Here is a 24209-nt window from a genome sequence, read left to right as displayed (position 1 = left end):
TGCCACCTGCTTTTCTTAATAGAGATGTTTTTTTTTTTCTAAGAATGTTCCAGAGTATGGCTTTGAATTTCCACATATTGTATTGATTAAGTTAGGTGTTTTTTTTTTTTTTTATTACACAAGTACATTGTAATAACATCCTTTCTTAGGGTGAGCAGGCTTCCCTCTCCAGAGATCTGACCTGTAACTTAGCCTGATAGTGTTATGCAATCAAGCTTAATGCCATACTGTGAAACATTCCAAGCCAAGCAAAATACTACATCTCTATGGCGACAAACAGGTGTTGGACCTAGCACTAGAAAAGTCACATACACCTTTACTCTGTCTTAACAAGTGAGCTCTTATAATACCTTATTTATTTGAATTAGCTTGAGTAATAGTAGAGCATTACTGCCAAAAAATCTCAAATCTAACCTAAGTACGGTATTATGTATCCTCCTGCTCCGTCCTTCTGTCTTTTCTGTTATTTTCTTCTTTCTCTATCTCTCTCTGTCTATCTCTAGACAGTCTACTCTATATTTAGTTGTTGTTCTCTGGGGGTCCTCCATTCTGAACCCAGTCTGGGCCCATTCACTGAGACTGTGCTCCAGCCTGACAGCCTCTCAGCGCTGGCTCCTTATCTCACATTTTGGATTCTTTTTTAGATCATTGCAGACTAGACTCACCCTACGTCACTACGAACTCCCAGCTCAATAAGAAGTGGAAACTGTTCAGGGAATTTGTATTTTCTCAGTCTTAAACTCAGACAAACTTTATTAAAAGGTCCTCTATTACACAAATGTTACTATTGTGAGCTTTAAATCATGTTTTAATGCATTTACCTCCTCAAAAACATAACCAGAGTTGTGTTCTATTTTATTCACACATGCTTGAGTAATCCTGCATTAAGAGTCTACATCTCTCTACAAGCTCAAATTGCTCTGCTCCGTCTTGTGATGTTATGAAGTGGTAATTTTCATGTTAACAGCTACTTTTTACCTTTTGTTGTATAGAGAGGCAATTCCAGACCTGAAATGATCCAAATGATTCTATTGAAGGTGCATCAAGCCCCGGGGTTTCAAAATGGCCGCCCATTCAAGTCAATGGGCCGAGCTCAGTGGAACATCAGTGGACTCCAGATTAGCCTCACCTGCCTAGGTACTTCTGGTGGATGTGGGCCGACCGAGCATGTGCAGTAGTGCTGTTTTCTACCGCGGACAGACACGAATGCACGCGAGAGCACGCCGTCTTATGTATCACGTGTATCACATTTTGACCAATCAGAGCCAAAGCTAACGATTATAAACTGTTTTTTAACAACTGAACAACAACTGAAGGATTTTGAGCTGAGAAAAAGTTTATGATATAAAAATAGGTTAAAATCGCCACAAAATCTGACATTTTTGAAAGTTGTAGGTGCCCTGTCAACTGAACACGAACAGTTTGTGATTACATTGCCCTCTATGAGAAAAATCCTCTTTCAGCCAGGGGATTTTTTTTCCATCCATGAAGTGCATGGAGTTTGAAAATACAGTGGAGCACTTCTTGTATGACCACATGACATCATAAGGTGGATCAGGGTGTCAGTACAAATATGCACGGTTTGTGTGTTAAACATGTGCGAATGAAACAAAACACAACTCCAGGTGTGTTTGTGATGAGGAAACAACATTATAACATTTTAAACATGTGGAATTATAGTAGCTCAAATATGAATTTTCATAAATACAAAATAAAATATGTCAAAAGTAAAGTAAGTACCAAGACAAAAACAAAGCATGTATTAGGCCTAAATGGTTAAAACCAAGTAAATTGTAACATTCATTTAAGTGCAAACAATCGTGGTAATATAACATGGTAAAGCAAAGACTAGCAGGGTGATTAAAATGAGAAAACCTAAATATTTTATATTGTAATGTAGTAATAAAAAATATGAATTACCCTCCTCTCTCATCTTTATCATCCTTGTAATCCAGCTGGCACGTCTTTCATTTCCTCTATCCACACCTCCGCTTCACCATCATCATTTGGCCCGGGGAAAGATTTTTTTATTATAAGATTATTTAAAAACAATCAAACTTCTGTACTCAATACTTCATTTCACCACCTTTTTAAAAAAAAAAATCTCATATGCTTCAGAGCCAAAAAAACCCACAAACCTCCTCAATCATCTTATTGGTTGTTCAAATTCAAGAATGTGATGATGTCTACTGATTACATTGTATTTTGCCATGAAATATCCAAAAGGTAAATTAAATCGAAATATTTTAGTGACTTAACCCAAGAACTCACTTATATTAACATTTATTTTAGCTTCCCCCCTCTGTATTACATATTATTGGCCTGTAGGATGCTGTAATGTCACCTGAAACATAGCAATTGACACATGGTAGTTATTTTTATTTATTCAGTTTGTGACATCTCTTACTTGATTTGGGAATCACAGGGTAATCAAAATATTGTACATGATACTCTGTTATTTCTTTGTTAAACCACTATTTATACAAAGTTAATATGAAGTTGTGTCCGAGTGTCTGGTTGTAACGTTGCCGTCTCTTCTGTGTTTTGCAGTGGCCCATGCGCAGGACACTCAGCAGCAGCAGCACTCCACAGAGAAGCCCCTGATCCAGTGTTACAAATGTGGACAGCCGTGTAAAGGAGAGGTGCTGCGTGTCCAGAACAAGCACTTCCATCTCAAGTGCTTCACATGCAAAGGTACACAGCAGACTGAGACTCCGGGTTTATATGGTAACACAATATATATGACAAAAGGCAGGATTATTTACAGTGGTCCAGTTGTAAATAGTGGCTCATTAAAGGTATAACCAGTGGCTGCGGTTATGAGCTCACCAAAATGACTCAGAATCAGAAATCTTTATTGAATACCACCATAGACTGTTATATAAATGGACATTGCTAACCCACTAGATGTTCCGATTGAACTTACATTGAAAAATTGTCACTCCTCTTTCTGAAACTGTTGCAGTGAGCCTCGTCATTGTGGTCTTAAAAGTTTTGTTAAGCCGCACTACATGATCCTGATGTTTTTATTTCACTATTTTGTCTGTAAATAAATTCCTAATATGGAACTCTGCTCCAAAGTCGCCTTAGTGCACTTCATTTGACTGGAGCCGAAAACTTTGACTACGTTCAGACTGCAGCCTAAAGTGACCCAAATCAGATTTTTGTGCCCCTATGCGACCTGTATCTGATCTTTCAATGACAGTCTGAACGACACAGATCTGATTTTTTCAAATATGACCCAGGCCACTTGGATATGTGCTCCTAAAACCGATACATATCCGATCTTTTAACATGCGTCTTCAGTCTGAATGGCCAGGTTGCGAGTTTATTAATATTTGGGGGGATCATTGTATTCAGGCCAAATTGGAGGGATCTTATCAGAATTTGGGCGGTTTTTGAAACGATTGCAAAAGACATGGCTGAGCGCAGCTACAAGTGGTCCTGGCTCCAATGTCAACAACAAAAAAAAGAGCCTGCTAGCCAAATACAAGGAGGCTAAAGTCTCAAACAAACGAGGCAGCCGTGGACGTGTAACCTGTCCATTTTACGAACAACTGAACTGTATCTTGGGAAACAAACCCAGCGTTTAGGATACTTCTGTAAACACTGAGCAAGTTCACTGTATGTGACGTCGTTGTGTCCTCCAGTGCACATGCAGACACTTTTGAGGTGTTTAAAGTTCACATACAAGTCACATTTAATTGGAAATGTGAATGACCTCGCAAAAACATCAGATTTCATAAAAAAATCTGAATTGAGCATTTAGCCCTGCAGTCTGAACGTACCCTATAAGTGACGTCAGACTCCCTTCGTCCACTTCTTTTTACACTCTATGATTTTCACACAACAAGTTGGTGGAGTTTGTTTTCGATATAGCAAGAAATGCTCAGATCTTCTTCAGTGTCAGTTACATAACACAAGGGGCAGACAACATACAGTACATAAATAACAGAACACACAGTTGGCAATGAACATGTCAAAAAATTATATTAATATCTGATTTCTACACCTTTAACATTATGTAAAGGACATGCAAACGGCACAGTCTGATGTGTGTAATCAAAGGCACTATGACCAGAAAGAAATCGGATGAATTTGCTGTTTACAGTTCATTTTAAGCTAAAAAAAATCTAATAATAATCAGATTTTGAGTGTGATTAGAACACTCATCCACCAACCCAAAGGTCAGAGGTTTGATTCCTACTCAGAGTAATTTATGTCATTGTGTCCTTAGGCAAGACACGTCACCCATATTAATGTGGTATGCGTGAGCGGGCAACTGACTCTAGAGTAGTTGCTTACCGTCACTGAACAAGGAAAGAATAAGTAATTACTTTTTTATGAGCAATAAAAATGGAAAGATATATTAATGTAAAACTACACTGTGGCAAGGCAGTAATATTTCCAGAGAGTCAAGCATGTAAAAGCCTCCAAAAAAAAAGTACATAATGCGCCTATAAAAAAGGTTGGAAAAGTGGCCTCTTAGTCAAAATAAAATAGTGACAATAACACAGGATTTGCATAACAAGGTTGTGTTTACATCCTGACATTAACCATATGATTTGCACCATTTTTGCTTCATAAATGTGTTAGTGTTAATAACAGCGCTGGGATCTAAAGAGGGAGGTGGGAGGGTGTGAAGATTAGCAGCTTCAGTGTTAGATTTTAAAATTCATTGTTAATTTGACACAATCATAATAGTATGATATAACTATTTCTCACTTTCCTTTGATAAAATTACAATCAAAATGGGAGGGCCATTCAGAAATAGCTTTGTGAAATAGGCATTGATTCATTGATTCACTGACTGCTTGTGTGCGATAATGTTAAAATGTGTAAATGTTATCAGTATGCTGGAAATTTTGATGTTTTTGTCAGAGCACATGTTTAGCCGCTTACACAACTAATTATGAATCACTAATACCGACAGATCATTGACAGGTCACTCAGTGCAGATTTCCAATATTTCCAACTTTATATATAGCTCAATAGGGTTGTAACAGTAACCAAAATATTGTGATACTGTATATAACTTTATTTACAGACTGAGGGTCTAAAGCGTACACAGAAGGACACACACCCACAATTATATATAAACCCACCAGCACACACACACATACATACCCACATACATAAAAAAAAAAAAATAAAATACAGTTACGTAAGGTTTGGTAGAATTAAAATGCATATAGCTGGCTCTTCCAACATTTCCAGATGTCAGAGTAATATTAAAACTTTCCCTAATATCAGTCAAGCACATAGTAATTACAATTTTTTGATTCATTTAACCTACACATAAATTAATACATGAGGTTTGTGTTGTCAAAGTTCTCACAATAATATCGTGGACCATCACAATATATTGAATTACAAGTTTCTTTACTTAAATTCATTGTTACGGTGCGTCGACATCTAAAAAACAGACAGAACTACATAGACCATGATCCTTTGCTCTGTTTTAGTCCAGTCTACATGATTAAACAGCTGTTATTAAGCACTTTTAAATCTTAATTATTTGGATTATGACAGAATTTTGTTAGCTTCCGCAAAATATCACAATAAATATCGTATCGTAAGATGCATATCGTGAAAATATCTTATACAAAGATTTGGATATTGTTACATCCCTATAGCTCAATAACTTATTCTAATTTCAATTGCAGTTTACTTACATCACTGCCAACAAGTTTAATTGAAATGTGTTAAAAAGTATCTAGTATCACATTTTGGGGATTAAAATCTGTGTAGACACTCAGTCCATGGAATCCCGCTCTCGACATAAACATCATTGGTTGAGCGGTCTGATCCACAGACCCAGAGGTTGTTGGTGCGATTTCAGCTTCCACAGATGAATGCTGTTGTTTGGTCCTTGGGCAAGACACTTAACCCACCTTGCCCCCAGTGTCTTTGTACACTGGCGTATGAATGTGTGTACGATAATGGGTGAGTGGTTCCTTGATGTAAAGCACTTTGAGCATCTTGAAGGCAGTGGCAGTTCTAGAATTTTTTTGAAACAGGGGCCATTAAGGTGCCACGTGTTATATTCAGGGGCCAAGTACAAGATACATCCAAGCACACAAATGATTAATCCAGTATGGTACAAATACAAGCATAGACAGTAAAAAAAAAAGCGCTCCACATGTCTGTTTCTTCTCACATTAAGTTGTATTGACACAATAGGTCTTCTGCCGCCAAGAGTTTGGGGGTGGAATTGCATCAATGATCATTGAATTCTCCAGTTGTTCTTCTTGTCATTAGTTTAACAGAACAGGGGCGCTTCAGGGGCTACTCAGATTAGAAGTGGGGCCAGTTCCTTGTGGCCCCTTCCCTAGAACCGCCCCTGCTTTGAGGTGGAAAAGTGCTATGTAAAAATGTGACTATTTACCACTGTGACCAAGTACCAAAATCTTAACCTAATAAATTATAAAGCATCACAAATACTCAAATTAGGTAATTGTATTGGTATACTTTTAACTAATAATGTTATTTACACTTTGATGATAACACTAACAACTGTGTGTAGTGTGTGTAGTGTGTAGTGTGTAGTGTGTAGTGTGTAGTGTGGTCTGACCCTGCAGCTCTTGTAGTTAATCTGTGATTGGACTTGTATAGTACGCTGAGAGTTCAAAATAAGAGCACAGACAGAGATTACAGGCCTAAATCTGGACTGGAGGAGTGACGAGACCAGAGCAGAGATGCAGAGATGAAGAGGAAGTGTGAGAGAAGTGTGGAGCTAAAGTTGCTAAAGCTGAAGTTAATGCTAATATAAAATGTTCTGTCACAACTATTTATAGCTGTACATGACAGAGCTTTCTAACGATAAGTGTGGACAAAACCAAATGTCAACATCCTTGTGTAACTTTAGAGGGACTCATATCTACCCACAGCTTTTATTCACGCTATACTATTTAAAATCTGGTCCTATATTACACAACATTAACTCTTGTGCCATGTTATAATGTTGTGACCTCCTCAGACATTCCTGGAGTTGTTTTGTTTCATTCACACTCTTTATTCACAACATTTTTTGTCTTTTTGGTCTACATTTCAAACGATCATAATGCCCTGTTCTACCTTGTGATGTCATACAGAGGTACTTTTCTAGTCAGCAGCTCCTTTTACCTTTTGTTCAGTAGAGATCGGCAATTACAGATGTGAAATTATCCAAATTATTCTAGTGAAGGTGTACGGTGTAAAACACTTTAGAGTACCACATGACATCACACAGGTGGAACAGATATTTTTGTTTTAGAGACCCTAAATATGCAGGATTTGTGTGTTAATCATTTATGAATGAAACAAAATACAACGCTGGAGATGTTTATGATGAGGAAACAGCATTTTACTAATAATGTAATATGTGCCCTTTCATGATATGCTCTATATTTGAGATTTATTTTGTTATTTGACATAATTTTACTAACATGCTTTCAATCAATAATGGTTAATACATTTAATAAAAGCATTTTACATAACGTATGTATTGCAATAAATATATTTCTCCAATCTGGCAAAGGATCAATTCAATTTGTCAACTGGACAACCATTTATCCAGTCGACAAAATGAGTTTCTCCTTTGCCATAGATTCTACCTGGATGATTGAAGGATTCTATTAGGGGTGTGCATCGCCATAAATCTGGCAATATGACGTATCACAATATGCATGTCACGATTCAATATATCCCAATATATCCCAATACTAAAACAAAGGACAGTGTATTTTGATTTATCAATAATTACATATAATATTATAGTTGAGGACACATTCCTGAGAAAAAAACTTGATGAAATATAGGACTTTAAAGGACTTTAAAATATTGATTCGAAAGCATTTTGAATCGATATGAGAATTGCGCAATGAAGTATCACTATATATAACTGAATTGATTTTTTCTTACACCCCTAGATTCTACACACATCTCTCCAGTATGTTAATAGATCATTTTAATTTAGCAGAAGTGGTAGTTACATTTAGAATTCCAATAGGTTTCATTCACTTAAAATCATTCATCTGCATTGAAAAAGAGTAAAAGAGACACTCAACGGAGGTAAAATTGATGAAATGCAGTTCAAAATTCCATTCAAATGTGTAATTTCTAAATTATTCCCAAACATTTAAGGTTATTTATTTTGATGCTCCACATTTTGAGATAAAAGTAGATGGCCTGAAAACCTACATGTAACTAATGCATTTGAATAACCACTTTATCCCACCACTGTCCTCCTTCTTTCACTTAAAGTTTATTTTAATAACTGGACCCTTTAAGGTTAGCCAAAAACGTACTTCAAATTAAGATAACGTCCCACATGTGTCCAGGAGTAGAGGTGTCTATTAGCTTACAGACTAATCCCATCAGCCCTGCGCTCTGATACAGTCAAAGCTGATTCCCTCCTCGCTCTCTCCATTCATCCAGGATTTAACGTTATGTAAGAAGAATTACACTCTTATCTCCTAAATCAAAAATTCCACCTCCTCCTCCTGGTGTTTACAGTGGGTAGTGTACTTTGCAGCGCCCTGAGACCCCTCTCCGGATACGGATGTTGCAATAAGTGCATTTTATACTGAGAAAACATTTTATGAAACTGTATATAAAATAGGTGGTGGGGGTAGTAGTAGTAGTAGTAGTACTTATTGTTGTAGCCTAGTGTTTGTAGTTATAGTCGTCGCAGTAGTTGTTGTTGCTGAAATAAAAGTAGTTTATGTAGTAGTAGGAGAAGTAGCAGTAGCAAAAGTAGTAGTAGAAGTAGTAGTGGTAGTTGTTGTATTAGTAGTAGTAGTAGTAGTAGTAGGAATTGTAGTAGTAGTAGGAATTGTAGTAGTAGTAGTAGTCGTAGGAATTGTAGTAGTAGTAGTCATCGTAGAAATTGTAGTAATAGTAGTAGTCATAGGAATTGCAGTAGTAGTAGTAGACATAGGAATTGTAGTAGTAGTCGTAGGAATGGTAGTAAGTAGTTGTAGGAATTGTAGTAGTAGTAGTTAGTAGTAGGAATTGCAGTAGTAGTAGTAGTAGTAGGAGGAGGAGGAATTGCAGTTGTAGTAGTAGTAGTAGTCGTCATAGGAATTGTCGTAGTAGTAGTAGTAGTTGTAGTAGTAGTAGTAATTGCAGTAGTAGTTGTAGGAATGGTAGTAAGTACTTGTAGGAATTGTAGTAGTAGTAGTAGTAGTAGTAGTAGTAGTCGTCATAGGAACTTTAGTAGTAGTAGTAGTAGTTGTAGTAGTAGTAGTAGTAGTAGTTGTAGTAGTAGTAGGAATTGCAGTAGTAGTTGTAGGAATGGTAGTAAGTTCTTGTAGGAATTGTAGTAGTAGTAGTAGTCGTCATAGGAATTGTAGTAGTAGTAGTAGTAGTTGTAGTAGTAGTAGGAATTGCAGTAGTAGTTGTAGGAATGGTAGTAAGTACTTGTAGGAATTGTAGTAGTAGTAGTAGTAGTAGTAGTAGGAATTGCAGTAGTAGAAGTAGTAGTAGTAGTCGTAGGAATTGCAGTAGTAGAAGTAGTAGTAGTAGTAGTAGTAGTCGTCATAGGAATTGTAGTAGTAGTAGTAGTAGTAGTAGCTTCTTGGTGAATGAATAATTTGTAAATAGAAACATTTGTGAGTTCATTTTTGACATATTTGCGATGGTCAGGTGAAGCTGATATCATTCAACAGCTAAAGTGTTTGTGTGGAGCACTGAGTGGACCATTGTACTAAAAGCTCTAGTGGGCGATAAGTGGCCTGTGCCCCTGTGGAGCATGTAAAAATGTGACTGTGTATTTGTTTTGCTTACAAATGGCATTTCCGTATTGTTGAAATGAGCAGTTTCCCCAATTTTAAATGTGCAGAGGTCGAAGTTTAAGCACAGCTGGGGCCATAACAATTTGATGTCACAATTTCCATTGTGTTAACAGTAGACTGAGTAGACTGTTGAGCCATCACTGTACAATTGAATAAACTTTTCAGTGTAGTAAAACAACACAAAATACAAGTAGTACAAATCTGAAGTAGTCTGGAACTGTAGAATATGGTGCGTTGGACCCAGTCTAAACTACACCTCCACAACTTCTGGAAAATCTGACTTAACTGGAAATCGCTCTGAGCTGTTTTAGGAAACCAGGAAATACCAGAAAGAAAACTCAATTTATATATAGAATCCGTGTGTCAATCATTCATTCGTTTTTCAAAATAAAACCAAAAATAAGAAAACAAAAAAAACAACTATTTTCTTCATTATTTGTCTCCAAAACCAAAATAAAAAAAACAGATAACGATTAGTTTTTTCAGTTTTTGATTTTGTGTTTAAATGAATAATGGAAAAAAAAAACAGATAAAGGCCGTTTCCCATTTCTTAAACTTAAGTGTTCTTATGGGTAACAAACCAGCCTGTTTGTTGTTTGTTACAGTGTTTATGGAATGGCCCCCAAATTGCTAACTCTGCCACTGGTTTATATCCCTTTATATCATACAGGGGAAGCTCTACCTGAAAACCATTAAAATTTCTCTTCGCTGTTCAAACAATGTTATATCAGTCGAATGAGAGAAAGCTTATTTGAGACTTTTCATTGAAGCATTTGAGTGATTTTTAACTATGACCAAGGACCCTTCCTGGATCACACAATCAGAGAAGTGATGTGACATTGGCTTTTGTGCCTTACCAAATAAAAAGGCCAGACTGACTGAATTCAATGGACATTTCAGATACAGAAGTTTATATTTCAGCCATGAACAATTTACACAGGCCTTTTTAGCTCACATGGCCTTTCAATGATTTGCTCAGTTGCGGAGGTGAAGTGTTCATCTGTGATTTTTACCAGAATATACTGTCATTTTTCATCTTGCACAGAAGTGTAGTCATACTCGTAAAAGTCATAACAGGAGATGATAATAATAGTAGTTGTAGTAAGTGCTAAATAGGGTCGTAAAAATATCCAAATCTCTCAGTATGATATTATTACGATATGCATCTCGCGGTACGATATTTATTGCGATATTTTAAAGAGGCTAATACAAGTGTAGATAGGAAGATTTTTTCTGCTTTTAAAATACCTTGACAAGATTTTGGAGTGAATTATTTCCATCATAATCCCAAGAATTCAAGTAAAAAACATATTTTGTCATGTTGTCTGCACTGAAATTAATCATGGGATATGTAGTTCCCTATGTCTATAAGCTGTTACTACTATAAAACCATGCATTTAAGCGAAGGAACTTGAGATTCGATATATTCTGACAGCCCAGGATATTATTGTGAAACTTTTGACGATATGATATCACAATATTTTGGTTATTGTTACATCCCTACTGCCAAATAATACTCAAACTATTTTAGCTTAATCTTTATCCACCCTAATAATGAAAATCTAAATAAAGTTTTACTTTTTGTCTGTACCAAGATGCAATGTCTGTCTTTCCTAACACGCAACATCTCTTTGACAAAACCCACTGGCCCATGTTCCAATGTTTAAAGTGGCTGTCCGTAGCTCTACAGGACTTACATTTCTGTCTTTTTTTTTTTTTTTTTTTTTTTTACAGTATGCGGTTGTGATTTGGCCCAGGGCGGCTTTTTCATGAAGAATGGGGAGTACTTGTGCACTCTGGACTACCAGCGCATGCACGGGACCCGCTGCAATGGCTGTGGGGACTTCGTGGAGGGAGAGGTGGTCACTGCTCTGGGCAAAACCTACCACCCGGCCTGCTTCGTGTGCACCATCTGCAAGTAAGGCTTTTGTACCACTGAACATTGCACATAGCGTGTTCCAAATCAGCTTTTTGATCGTCACTGTATACAAAAACAACAACAGAAACATCATCTTTTAACTCACTTTCTGTCATTGAATTAGAAATAGTTCAGTTAATGGGTTTCAGGCATAAGGACTCCTTCCTGATTTGAAGGATTTGGTACGGCAAGCGTAAATTATTTATTTTTTTCACCAACGTAGTACTGCCAAGACCCAATTCGCCAACCTGTTCCTCTGTCCTTACATTTGGTTACATCTACGGTTACGGTGGTTATAGGGCATAAATTGTTGGCAACATTTTTGTAGCAATAAGACACTTCAAATCTTAATATTTTCATTTGAATGAGGAAAGGTGCAATCAGCTTACTTACTGTCAATGAAAATAGAAAGAAAATAGAAAACCGGTACATTTCAATTAAATAATGGCTTCTAAAATTACAGTTTATTGGAAAACTGCTGACTCCCGACACTCGATATTCCAGACAAATGAATCAAAGATTTTGTATTGAGTTTTCCATTAGAGGATTAACAACTGTAGTTAATCTTTTATTGAATTTGCTGATTTAGTAGATTTTAAACTAGAGGCCATTAAGCGTAAGGTGTAAATCAGAGTGGAAGGGGGGCCCATTAAAATATTAATCCTGTTTTTATTTACTAATTCAATTAACACATGCAAGTGATAGAAATGTTGCATGATTTAATAAAAAAAGTCATAAACTAATTGATTCTAGACCGTGACTATGCATACAAATTACCTAGCAATCGTTTATTTTTGGGGGGAATAAGGACATCTAAACAAACTATATAAAAATTGTTCACTGTAAATGTGTAAGAAATGTGAGTTATTATTTCGTTTGTATTGAGAGGGGGTGATTCAAGGACACATTTCAGCCACTCAGTGCAGTCAATAGTAAAACGTAATAGTAAAACCAACAGCTTCATTTAAAGTGAAGGTCTAAGCAACTTGAATAAGTGCTTTGTTTATGGTGCTGGAACAATGCAAAAATCAATGCAAAAATCGATGTGTATATGTCTTAAAATGGCTATATTTCTCTGTTATATGGTGATAAAAACAGGCAGATATTAAAGGACTCAGATTACGATCTATTTCTGATGGTATAATGTTTCCTCATCATGTTTTTGTTTCATTCGCAGATGATTAAGACATAAATCCTGCATATTAACCTCAGTTCTCTCAAAAAATAAATAAGAAAATACTCAGTTCCACCTTGTGATGTCATGTAGTAATAAATAAAGTACTCTACTGTGTTTTTAAACTCCATACATTTTCACTAGAATGATTTGGATACTGTCATAGAATTGAAGAAAAGGTAAAAGGTAGTTGTGGGCTGTGAGTTTTGGAGATGTAGACAGACTAATAATGTAGGATTATTCAAAAGTGTGCAAATGAAACAAAACTCCACTAATGTTTTTGATGAGATAATACCATTATAAAATGGCTTAAAGCTCACAACAGTAAATTTTGCCTACTCACGATACAATATTATCACAATACGGCGATACAGGCGGTAATCAATATAAAGCCATAAGTCATATTTGAATGTTTTTGTTTTTTTATTAAGCACACTGGTATTTTTTATTGATATTGTATAGAGATGACTAAGGCAGACAGTGATCAGATTAGATTAGACTCTAACAAGCGTTCTGATGGCTGAGGACATAGGCAATAAGGCAGGGTAATGCAGCAGTGATAGGAGAGAAAAGTTAGGCAGATGTTACAATTTAGCCAAAAAATGACTTCGGCAATTATGCTATTAGGCTAACAGTTGATATATTGCTGTTTTTTAAGAACCAAATACATTTTAGCAACAATATTTCTTTGTGAACACCACTGCATGTGCAAAGTTAATATGTAATACATTTATTTTAATTACCAAAACAGTGCATATGCCAAGTGCATACATTTCTTTCCATTAAATAAGCAGCAAAATTGTAGTGCAGTCACACAAAAAAACACAACGAAAGTCTTGGTGATATATATTGGTACAGCATCCCAAGATAACAATACTGTATCATCAAATTTAGTATCACGTTAGATCAGTATTTTGATATTTTTACACACCCCTAATGGTAACAATCCACATTTTTCATAATTCAAAACCCATAGAAGCTGAAACACATGACTACATTTCCTAAAAGTACTGCATGTTTGGAGATGCTCTGACCCAGTTAACCACCACAATTTGCCCATTTAGCAAATCCTCCTTGATATTTTTTGTGCATTGAACACTTTAATTTTGGGGACAGTCAGTGCCTTATATTACATTTCACCAACAAATAAGCAACATGACAAAACTGAAATTCATTTTATTAATTTTCAGTATTCCAGACCCTCCAAATTGTTTTTCTTTCTTACACCAAAAGCATAAAATAAAACAAACTATACTCTGAATAAGCATGTGTCCTTAAATCGTATCCTGGAAAATTGAATGAGTTGAATCTGGCCATTGCTGCTTGAGGCAATATAACTCCTAACAATGAAAAACAGTGTCCATGTAAATAAGATTACATGAGCCACCGGTCAATAATAATTTAATATCTGTGTTTGAAATAAAACAAGGCATGGCTCAGATTAGATTGAAACAGAACCACATCTGTGCATAAAACTGGGGTTATAGTATTGACATTGTTAGAATCATTTGTTATCAGATTTAGATATAAATAATATAAGAAGCATAATCCTAAATAATCTATGTAATTTTGTACAATATGATAAAATGTTTGTCACTAAATTAAGAATCTATTAATGGATAGTGGACATTTTAATTTCCCATTTAGTACTGTCTATTAATTGAGTCTTACTATAACCTGGGCATTGGTAGGGGTGTGAGATTTAATACAATCAAACAACAATGTCAATAATGGAAACTGAATAATGGAAATTAACAAGAATTTCTAAAACAATTTCCAAATCAGTCGTATTTATTCATCAACAATTAGAGATGTAACAATATCCAAGGACAATACAATATCGTCACAGTATGAACCTCACGATACGATATTTATTGCGATATCGTGGGAAAGCTCATAATATGTTGAGGAGGCTCATGATTAGGGATGTAATAATACCCAAATCTCTCTGTACGATATTTTCACGATATTTTGTGGAGGCTGCGAACAAAACTGTTAATATGCTAATTTTTTCCTCTTAAAAAGCCTTGACAAGACTGAATCCAAAGAACTAAGACTTAAAAGTGCTTAGAACTGTTATTTCTTCAATTAGTCTACACTGAAATGGAGCAAAGGATCATGGACTATGTAGTTCCCTCTGTCTTTTTTTAGCTGTTGATGCACCATAACTCTTATTTTAAAGTAAAGAGACTTGTAATTCGATATATTGTGATGGTCCATGATATTATTGTGAGGACTTGTGACGATACGATATCACGATATTTTGGTTACTGGTACATACTCATCAACAATATATCACATCTCCATAATCTCATAAATTATGTATAAAGTATGTTAGCCCTGTAGTTTAGACCTCTACAAATGTGCACTGAAAACCATGTAATTCTTATATTAAAGGTCCTGTATTACACAAAATGGATTCTTATGATTTTTAAGCCATGTTATAATGTTGGTACCTCATCCAAAATTTACTCACAAATGTTTGAGTAATCCTTTATCATTAGTCTGTCCGTATCTCCAAAGATCAAAATGCTCACTTTAGTAGGGTGACCAGATGTCCCTATTTACCCCGGACAGTCCCAGTTGGGAGCCCTGTGTCCCTTGTCCCAAAAGATTTATCCATAACCACTGATTTGTCCCAGTTTTATATAATAAATGTCCCAGGTGTCCCTATTTTTGACCAATTTGATACACGCCAACAATAAAGAGAGGCATAAATTGTCATTTATTGAGGTAAACTACAGAAAATCATGCTTAAAAATCATCAAAACATAAAGAAAATGTGGCTATGCTCACTCACATGTTAGTCATGAATGCTCCAAGTGCAGAGCAATTTTCCGTAATTACTCTCTCGTTTCACAATTTTATTATTACCAACCACCACAAACCGGGGGTGCCCCAGTTTTTGATTTTCTGTTTGAGCGAAGAACTCACATCAGCCTAAATATGCAGAGTTTGTGTAAGGAAACAACATTATAACGTAGTTCAGAAAATAACATAATATTAACATAATATACACCCTTTAAGCACTTTAGCAGTTAATACTCCTGGACATAAATGTGGACTGTGAATTGAATCCTAATTGTAAAACATAAATCACAATATATACTAATTACAGATTGTTCAGCCATAGGTTTTGTCTTAAAGGGACATAGGATTTTTTAACATAAGACCTCATTTTCTAGCCAGAGTGTTGGAGACGTGTAGAGACACTTTTTAAAATATTTCATCCAGTCCTTGTATTTGCAGAGGTCACTGGTGCTAGGCTAGTGCAAGTCAATGGCCATAGTTATCCTGCCACTAAAAACAGTCTCACCCACTCCACAAAACACCCAGTAAATCTATTATTACACCAGACTCTTGATGTTAATGTCTGTGTTGATAGAATAGTGTTTGAAATAAAACTAATCTTGCATCACGCATGAATCGTCGCATGTTGAGGGACTATTTTCTCATATATCAGTCCGCCACTGCCACTGCTAAGCTTTCTATCACAAAGTACAACTCGCTGCTGCTGCTCAGACATAAATACTTAAAATGCAAGGTTAGTTTTACTTCTAAAATTATTCTATTGACACAAACATTCACATCGACAGTTTGGCTTAATAATAGATTTGCTTCGGGTGTTTTGTGAAGTGGGTAAGACTGTTTTTAGTAGCAACTATGGCCATTGACATGCACTAGCCTAGCACCAGCGACCTCTGCAAATACAAGGACTGAATGGAATATTTAAAAAAGTGTCTCCACACGTCTCCAACACTCTGGCTCACTAGGAAATGTGGTCCTATGTCCAAAATTTAAAAAAAAAATATTAAAACTCCACTTTTATTCTCTGCATGAGTTCAGTTTTGTTGCTTATATTCTGTTGTATTCTTTTATATTTTATTTTATAGTTTAATGGCTGTGTGCTAACTATGTGTCACACTTTGTAAACAGCTTTTGTTTGTAAAATATGCCATGAAGTAAAGTGGAATGGATTGTCTTTTGTCCTGTATTGAAGACAAGGATTCACTGTTTATTTAGTTCTCTACAGCTCTTCAGATGTGGTTGTTTTGATGGTAACCTGGAGTGAAGCTGGGGTCAGAGACGACAGAGTTTACAGTGACCAGGACAAGAATGTGTCACCACTTTGTCATTTGAGTAAATAGCTCCTGTAGGCAAACACTGTCGAAATGTATTAAACTACTGCGTCATCTTTTTCTACATCATAAACAATAACACTGTGGAACTGTGACTGGTTTAGTCCAGGTTCAGCTTCTTAAAGGTGCATTGTGTAACTTTTTGGTTGGTTGAACCTGCTTGTTTCTACGGGTGCGTCATTGCTCTGCCTGGAATCTTCCACAGTATGACATTAAACAGCACTACCTTACATTTATTCAATTACAGATGGTTTTATAGCTCAAAAATACCTTTAAATACACACATCCTGAGTGTGGGCGGGGTTGCCTCTCCACAGATCTGACCTGTACCTGTGTTGGTCCTATTTTTAAGCCTACATTTCCAGGCAAATTTATAAGCCTCTTTTGTTTTTTTTATATCATTTTTTCTCACCTAAAATAAGGAGTAATTTTGCAAGATAACAGAAAGAACTCTCCTATAATTCTCGTTTTTCATATTCATATCAAATTTTGTTCTGTTGAGTAATGATACTTGTTGAGACGAGTAGTTTCAAATCAGTTTAGCATTAGTATCTAGGTATTGATTTTTTTTTTTTTTTTTTTTTTTTTTTTTTTTGATAATCCTAATCTAGTCCTACTTTAAACCTGAAAAAGACCAAGGTATATCTCTGTTAAATACTATACAACTCCCCACTGGCTTGTATCTTGTGTCCTATTTCTTTCATTCTCTCTGTTCTGAGCAATGCCTTTGTGTCTCCTCTGGCAGACGACCGTTCCCTGCAGGAGACAGAGTGACCTTCAATGGGAAAGACTGTCTGTGTCAGTACTGCATCGAGCCAATGTCACCCGGACCCAAGGACATCCTGGGCTCCAGCAGTAAGTATATGGGTATAGGGCGTGGCACATGGCGGTGAGGTTAGTTTATTCGCCATTTCTAGATTAAAACCATTGGAAAATGTGCGCAAAGACCTGAGAGTGCGCCATAAGAAACACACATGGACACTGAATTGTCACAAATTATTGACAAATTGTGAAATAAAGAAGCTAAAAAGATTACTAAATATAATATAAGGTGCTAGGTCAAAGTTAATTCTTCAAAGCTTATAACAATTTTCTGCATGGGATAGTGAAGCTGTACCACTGATTACATTATAATTGTGATTTAAATTATTGTTCCTATCAATTACAAAAATAGTGTAAAATGCATTGCTGCTTTTTGTAACTGGAGCAAAGGCATTTATCGAATCTTTAGCCATTTTTTAAGCATCTCTGCATAAATTTCATAACGGGCTGCATCTAAAAAGGGAATTACAAAGAGTTTGTTGCAACCAGATCCACCTGCACAACAAGACAGGATCAGGATTGTGGAGAGTATTTCATTGATGGAAAGAATAACATAAAATCTTAAACTGCAAAGGTAATGCATTCATAAATTACCCCAGTAAAACAACATAGTACATTAAAGTGTCATTACCAAATGCATGTTTAAATAAGAACCTGTAACTCCAGACTGTTGTTACATTGTTTTGATCTATATTGTTTTTTGTATGTTTTGAAATGTTTACTAAAAATCTATATTTAAAAAAAAAAAAAAGTAACAACAAAAGAAAATACATAACAGAGCTTTAAAACTTTCCTTATAGATGATAAAAGGTCTAAACTTCCTTTACAGGTAATAATTTCAGTACTTTTGTTATGAATAGTTAATCGTAGGGATGTAACAATAATATCTATTGGTACAATATTTTCACGATATACATCTCACGGTACGATATTTATTGCGATATTTTGTAGAGGCTTTGAATATTGTGAATATACTTTTTCCTATTTTTCAAGACTTAATCCAAAGAACTAAGATTTAAAAATGGTTAGACCTGCTATTTCTGCATGTAGTTTGCATCAAAATGGAGCAAAGGATCATGGTCAATGTAGTTCCCTCTGTTTTTTTTTAGCTATTGCTGCACCATAACAATGAATTTAAGCAAAGAAACTTGTGATTCGATATATTGTTACAGCCCACAATATTACTGAGAGACTTTTGACGATACGATATCACAATATTTTGGTTATTGTTACATCGCTATGGCAATACTGGTGACTTTTTATGATTCAGAAACCCGTGGATAGAAAGGAAACTAAGAGATTCAATGCACCTGTTCTTTGCAGCTTGTTTAGTGTGTTGTGAATAGCAATTTGTTTTGCGATGCTGCCCACACATCATTAGCATACATTTTGGTGAAATGTGTCCTAAAATGTTCCCAATGCACCAACGGCATCAAACAGCTTCACTCAGGAAATAGTCCTCTTCCTAGTTTGAGTGTAATCTGGCAATTGATAGAAGCATTTTACACAGTTTAAAAAGACCTTAATGTAGTGGCCAGTGGTGTTGTGCTTTCTGATGTACCAGGTGGAGATGACAGATCGGATAAAAAAGGTTCAAGGCTAAAATAATCTGGCTTTCAAATAGCTACAGGTGGACCAGGAGCTGTAAGCACTCTCACCTCATAGCAAGAAGATCTCAGGTTCAGTACCCAAACTGTATATGGATTATTTTAATAAATTGTGTCTGGAATCTGGATGGGTTTAATTTCCTCTGGTTTTTCTCGTTTTACCTCTCAATGAAAACGTGTTCGAAAGCCTATTCTAGTTTTAACATATCTCTAAATTTGATCTGGTCACTGTTAGTTGCACTTTATCGTATTGAAAGTCTGATTTAAACTGGCCCTACATCAAAATATATCAACCCAAAACTATCTTCAGAGCTGATTTGCCATTGGTTGCTCTGAAAATAATCTGCAACGGCCATGAAAAAGAGCGTATCGTCGATCTAGTTAGTAAAATTATTCTTTTAGTGAGGACTGAAACTCCCTGGTGAGCAATGCATTAGATTCCTCATTCTAAATTCCATGATCTATTCTTGTTGTCCTCAAAACGCCAGCCTGTGTTCGTGTTACGTTACGCTGAGACTTTCTAAATGGGCTTACCTGCGTTACTCTCAGTGATGTAACAGATACAGTAGGATCCAGGGAGCTTCTGTTTGTCTCCTGGTCTCTGCTCCTGAGTGCACGCAGCCACTGACCGTAACTTTAAGATTAACATTGTGAAAGGCCTTGTTAAATTATGTATGTCCACGCTTTTCCTCTGACTTTGTAATAGTCACGCCCTCTTCTTCTCTCTCTCCACTCTTGTCCCCTCTCTCTCATCCTCTGCCCCCTCTCTATCTCTCCCCTCTCTTTCCTCTTCTTCCTTCTTTTCCGCTTATTCTTTCTCCCCTCTCTCTTTTCTCTCTTTCCCTCTCTCTCTTCTTTCACCTTCTCTCCGGTCTTCTCTCATCCTCTCTTCCCTCTTTCCTCCTCTCTCCTCTCTCTCTTCTCTCACCTCCTCTCTTCTCTCTCGTGCCTCTCTCTTCTCTCTCCTCCATTCTCCCCTCATCTCTTATCCTCTCTTCTCTCCTCCTCTCTCTCCTCCTCTCTCCCTCCTTCTTCTCTCTCCTCCACTGTTTCTCCTTCTCTCATCCTCTCTCTTCTCTTCTCCATTCTTTCCCCTTCTCTCCTCCTCTTTCTCCTCTCTCACCTCCTCTCTTCTCTTCTCTCATTCTCTCTCCTCATCTCTTATCCTCTCTCTTCCTCTTTCTCCTCTTCTCTCCTCTTCTCTCCCTCTTCACCTCTTCTCTTCTCTCATCCTCTCTCTCCGCTTTCCCCTCTCTCCTTTCTCCCCTCATCTCTTCTCCTCTCTCCTCCTCTCTCCCTCCTTGCGTCTTCTCTTCTCTCATTCTCTCACTCCTTTCTCCTCCCCTCTCTCTTCTTTCTCCTCATTTCTCATCCTCTCTCTCCTTCTCTTTCCTCTCTCTTCTCACCTCCTCTCTTCTCTTATCTGTTCTCCTCATATCTTATCTTCTCTCCCCTCTCATTCCTCTCTCTTCTCTCCCCTCCTCTCTCCTCTTCTCTCATCCTCTCTCTCCACTTTCCACCTCTCTCCCCTCTCTCCTCCACTGTTTCCCTTTCTCTCATACTTCCTCCTCTCTCTTCTCTCAAGTCCTCTCTTCTCTCTCGTGCCTCTCTCTTCTCTCTCCTCCATTCTCCCCTCATCTCTTATCCTCTCTTCTCTCCTCCTCTCTCTCCTCCTCTCTCACCTCCTCTCTTTCTCTTCTCTCATTCTCTCTCCTCTCATCTCTCTCTTATCCTCTCTCTTCCTCTTTCTCCTCTTCTCTCCTCTTCTCTCCCTCTTCACCTCTTCTCTCATCCTCTCTCTCCGCTTTCCCTCTCTCCTTTCTCCCCTCATCTCTTATCCTCTCTCCTCCTCTCTCCCTCCTTGCGTCTTCTCTTCTCTCATTCTCTCTCTCCTTTCTCCTCCCCTCTCTCCTCTCACTCCTCATCTCTCATCCTCTCTCTCCTTCTCTTTCCTCTCTCTTCTCACCTCCTCTCTTCTCTTATCCGCTCTCCTCATCTCTTATCTTTTCTCCCCTCTCTTTCCTCTCTCTTTTCTCTCCTCCCCTCTCTTCTCTCCCCTCTTTCCTCTCTCCTCTTCTCTCATCCTCTCTCTCCGCTTTCCACCTCTCTCCCCTCTCTCCTCCACTGTTTCCCTTTCTCTCATACTTCCTCCTCTCTCTTCTCTCTCCTCCACTCTTTCCCCTTCTCTCATCCTCTCACACCTCTCTACCTCTCTCTCCCCTTTCTCCTTCTCTCTTCTCTCTCTACCCTTCCTCTCCTCCTGTGTCCTCCCCTCCTCATTACAGTCTTCTCTCGTCTGTTGGCATTTGAAGAGCTTTTAGACAGGGTTGCTATGAATAAGACATGTTGATCCCCTCACAGCCTGGTTATGCCTCACGTAGTTAGCATCCCCACTGCTGGTGACTGCACAGACTTACTCAGGCCATTAAAATACAAGATGATGACAAGATTAGATTGTTCTCTCGGTAGAGCGCAGGCCTCAAGCACTTTCTGAGCTCGGGGACTGTTCTTACATGTACTTATATTTTAGATCGGACTTCATGATGGAGGTGATGGGGAAAAATCAACTGTCATAGAGTTAGAATGAGCTTTGTCGCCACCTGGTGTTGGAAAAGTCTTGTAGAGTTGCTTTGAAGTGTCTGAAAATCTATCTGACCTCTTCCATGTATTCTTAACAATAAAACAAGAGAAGAAAAGGAACTCATAGTGAAAATAGTTAGTGTGTCTGTTGCGTTTATTAACAAATTTAGAGTTGGAGCAATTATCAAATCAGAAAGGCTGCAATTATTTAATTAGTATGCCCTCTGCACATAACAAAATATCATGGATTTTTATAGAAAAACCTTGTATCTGTAGTTTAAACCTCTACAAACATGTCGTGTATTAAATTCAAAATACAAGACTACAAAACCAAAATACAAGAATACAAAATCATGCAGCCCTAGGCAAAGGAATAATGTAACTTTACTTATTTTATTTATTAATTTATTTAGTTTTGAAGTGTCAAATGTACTCTTCCATAGCACAGAATCTATGCAATAATAATAATATTTGTATTTTTCTCTACAGATTGTGCAGGATGTGGTCGTGACATTAAAAACGGACAGGCTCTTTTGGCTCTGGACCGACAGTGGCATCTGGGTTGCTTCAAGTGTAAAGCCTGTAGTAAAGTACTCACTGGAGAGTACATCAGCAAGTGAGTACTACTACTACTACTACTTCTGCTTACGGGATACTGCATTACTTTTACAACTGCAGAGTCACATTTTACAGTTTAGTGACGGGCTGCTTTTCTCATGATGTACCAGGGATGGCGCCCCCTACTGTGAGAAAGACTATCAGATACATTTTGGTGTTCGGTGCGAGGCGTGTCATCAGTTCATCACAGGGAAAGTGCTGGAGGTAAGTGAAGAAATACTGTCATACATTTTGCGTGTGTTCAGACTTGCACACAGCAAATCAAAACTAGGACTAAACTTGGACTAAAATCAGAATTAAACCAGGATTACACCAGAACTAAATCAAGACTAGAGCAGGACCAGTCTTTATGCTGGACTAGAGTGACCCAAACCAGAAGAAAGAGTGTAAGTGTATCGTTTCATTACTAGTACCTGTCGTTGGGCTTGATTGGGTCACTAAACAATAGTAAGTTCATTTTTGTAATAAAGTCAAGGTTAGTTTATCTAGTATGGTTGTTTCACAGTAGGAAACAAAGTAGATAAAATACATAGATCCCTGAACCCGCAATTTTACTGAACAAATCTTGCAACCCCAATGTGAGTTTGCTTAGAAACATATCACTAGTCACTCATATTTTCAAGCTTTCTCAATTAAAGATGAACACCTTTGCCTTTGTATTCCACTTTGTATATTGTAGAACATTTTGAGCAATATTTAAGTTGTTTTGCTTGTGTCCTGAGGAAGTTGCATCACTCAAATTTTGTGTAACTTATAATGTGGTAATCCGCTGTAATCTGCAAAGTCTGAAGCCAAAATCAGTGAACACTTTTATAAGAAAGATCATCTCCCTCTCGCTCACATCTGCGCCCACACAGAGTAAATTATATAAACATTACATAAACAGCTGATGTCTGATGAGCCTGTATCCATTCAGATGTAACACAGCTGTTATGAAACACATGTCGAGGTGATGCTAAAGTGGGATAAATATAGTTTGTGAAACATGTTGCCAGTGAATGCGATTTGTACTGTACTTGTACTTACAGACTGGAGCAAAACAAAAAGTAAACATTGTCCAACTAGAGATTTCAATCAGGATTAGGCCTCGTTAAACATTATATTCTTGAAAAATCTAACTTTTCTTAGTTTTAAGTTAACAAGCTTTGGCTCACCACTCTATGTTTCCACCAAGTGCTGGATAAAATGTAAAAACAAAAGTACACCAGTGCTACACTTTGCATAAGTGGTTCTGTTACTACTATTAACATATTTATAGCATATTAACAATAAAACTATGGGCATAATCACTAACATAAAACCATATGAGTTAAGTAATTGCTATAGGTTTTAACGTAATTGACATTGCTATACAGATAGTTACAGTCTGAGAACAAAATGTAAAATTTTGGGGACAGGAATAGGCGATTGTCCAAAGGTGATTTTATTCTTTAACATAAGTTAAATAGCTCTTTTACATCTTATACTTTAGTTTTGCTTTATTCTGTCCATGTACGTCTAAAAAGCCACCATATTTTTAGAGTACCGCTAATATAACTTGAGATTTTGAAAAGGCGTAATTATTTTTCCTTCTAA

General features: G+C 36.9%; 1 protein-coding gene across 3 annotated transcripts in view; it reads left to right on the top strand.

Annotated features, from left to right (window-relative positions):
* ablim1a (actin binding LIM protein 1a) overlaps window positions 1–24209 on the top strand; it is a 97019-nt gene that overhangs the window by 45904 nt on the left and 26906 nt on the right. For all 3 annotated transcript variants that reach the window (XM_055162698.1, XM_055162697.1, XM_055162696.1), the window contains exons 2-6: window positions 2551–2694; window positions 11511–11694; window positions 17753–17862; window positions 22506–22632; window positions 22745–22838. In XM_055162698.1, the coding sequence (XP_055018673.1) occupies window positions 2551–2694; window positions 11511–11694; window positions 17753–17862; window positions 22506–22632; window positions 22745–22838 (659 nt within the window). The remainder of the gene's footprint in view (window positions 1–2550; window positions 2695–11510; window positions 11695–17752; window positions 17863–22505; window positions 22633–22744; window positions 22839–24209) is intronic.

This window comes from Boleophthalmus pectinirostris, unplaced genomic scaffold, assembly GCF_026225935.1.
Source record: "Boleophthalmus pectinirostris isolate CB_2022bp ecotype Guang Dong unplaced genomic scaffold, ASM2622593v1 HiC_scaffold_5, whole genome shotgun sequence".
NCBI lineage: Eukaryota > Metazoa > Chordata > Actinopteri > Gobiiformes > Gobiidae > Boleophthalmus > Boleophthalmus pectinirostris.
This window is presented reverse-complemented; position numbering and strand designations above follow the sequence as displayed.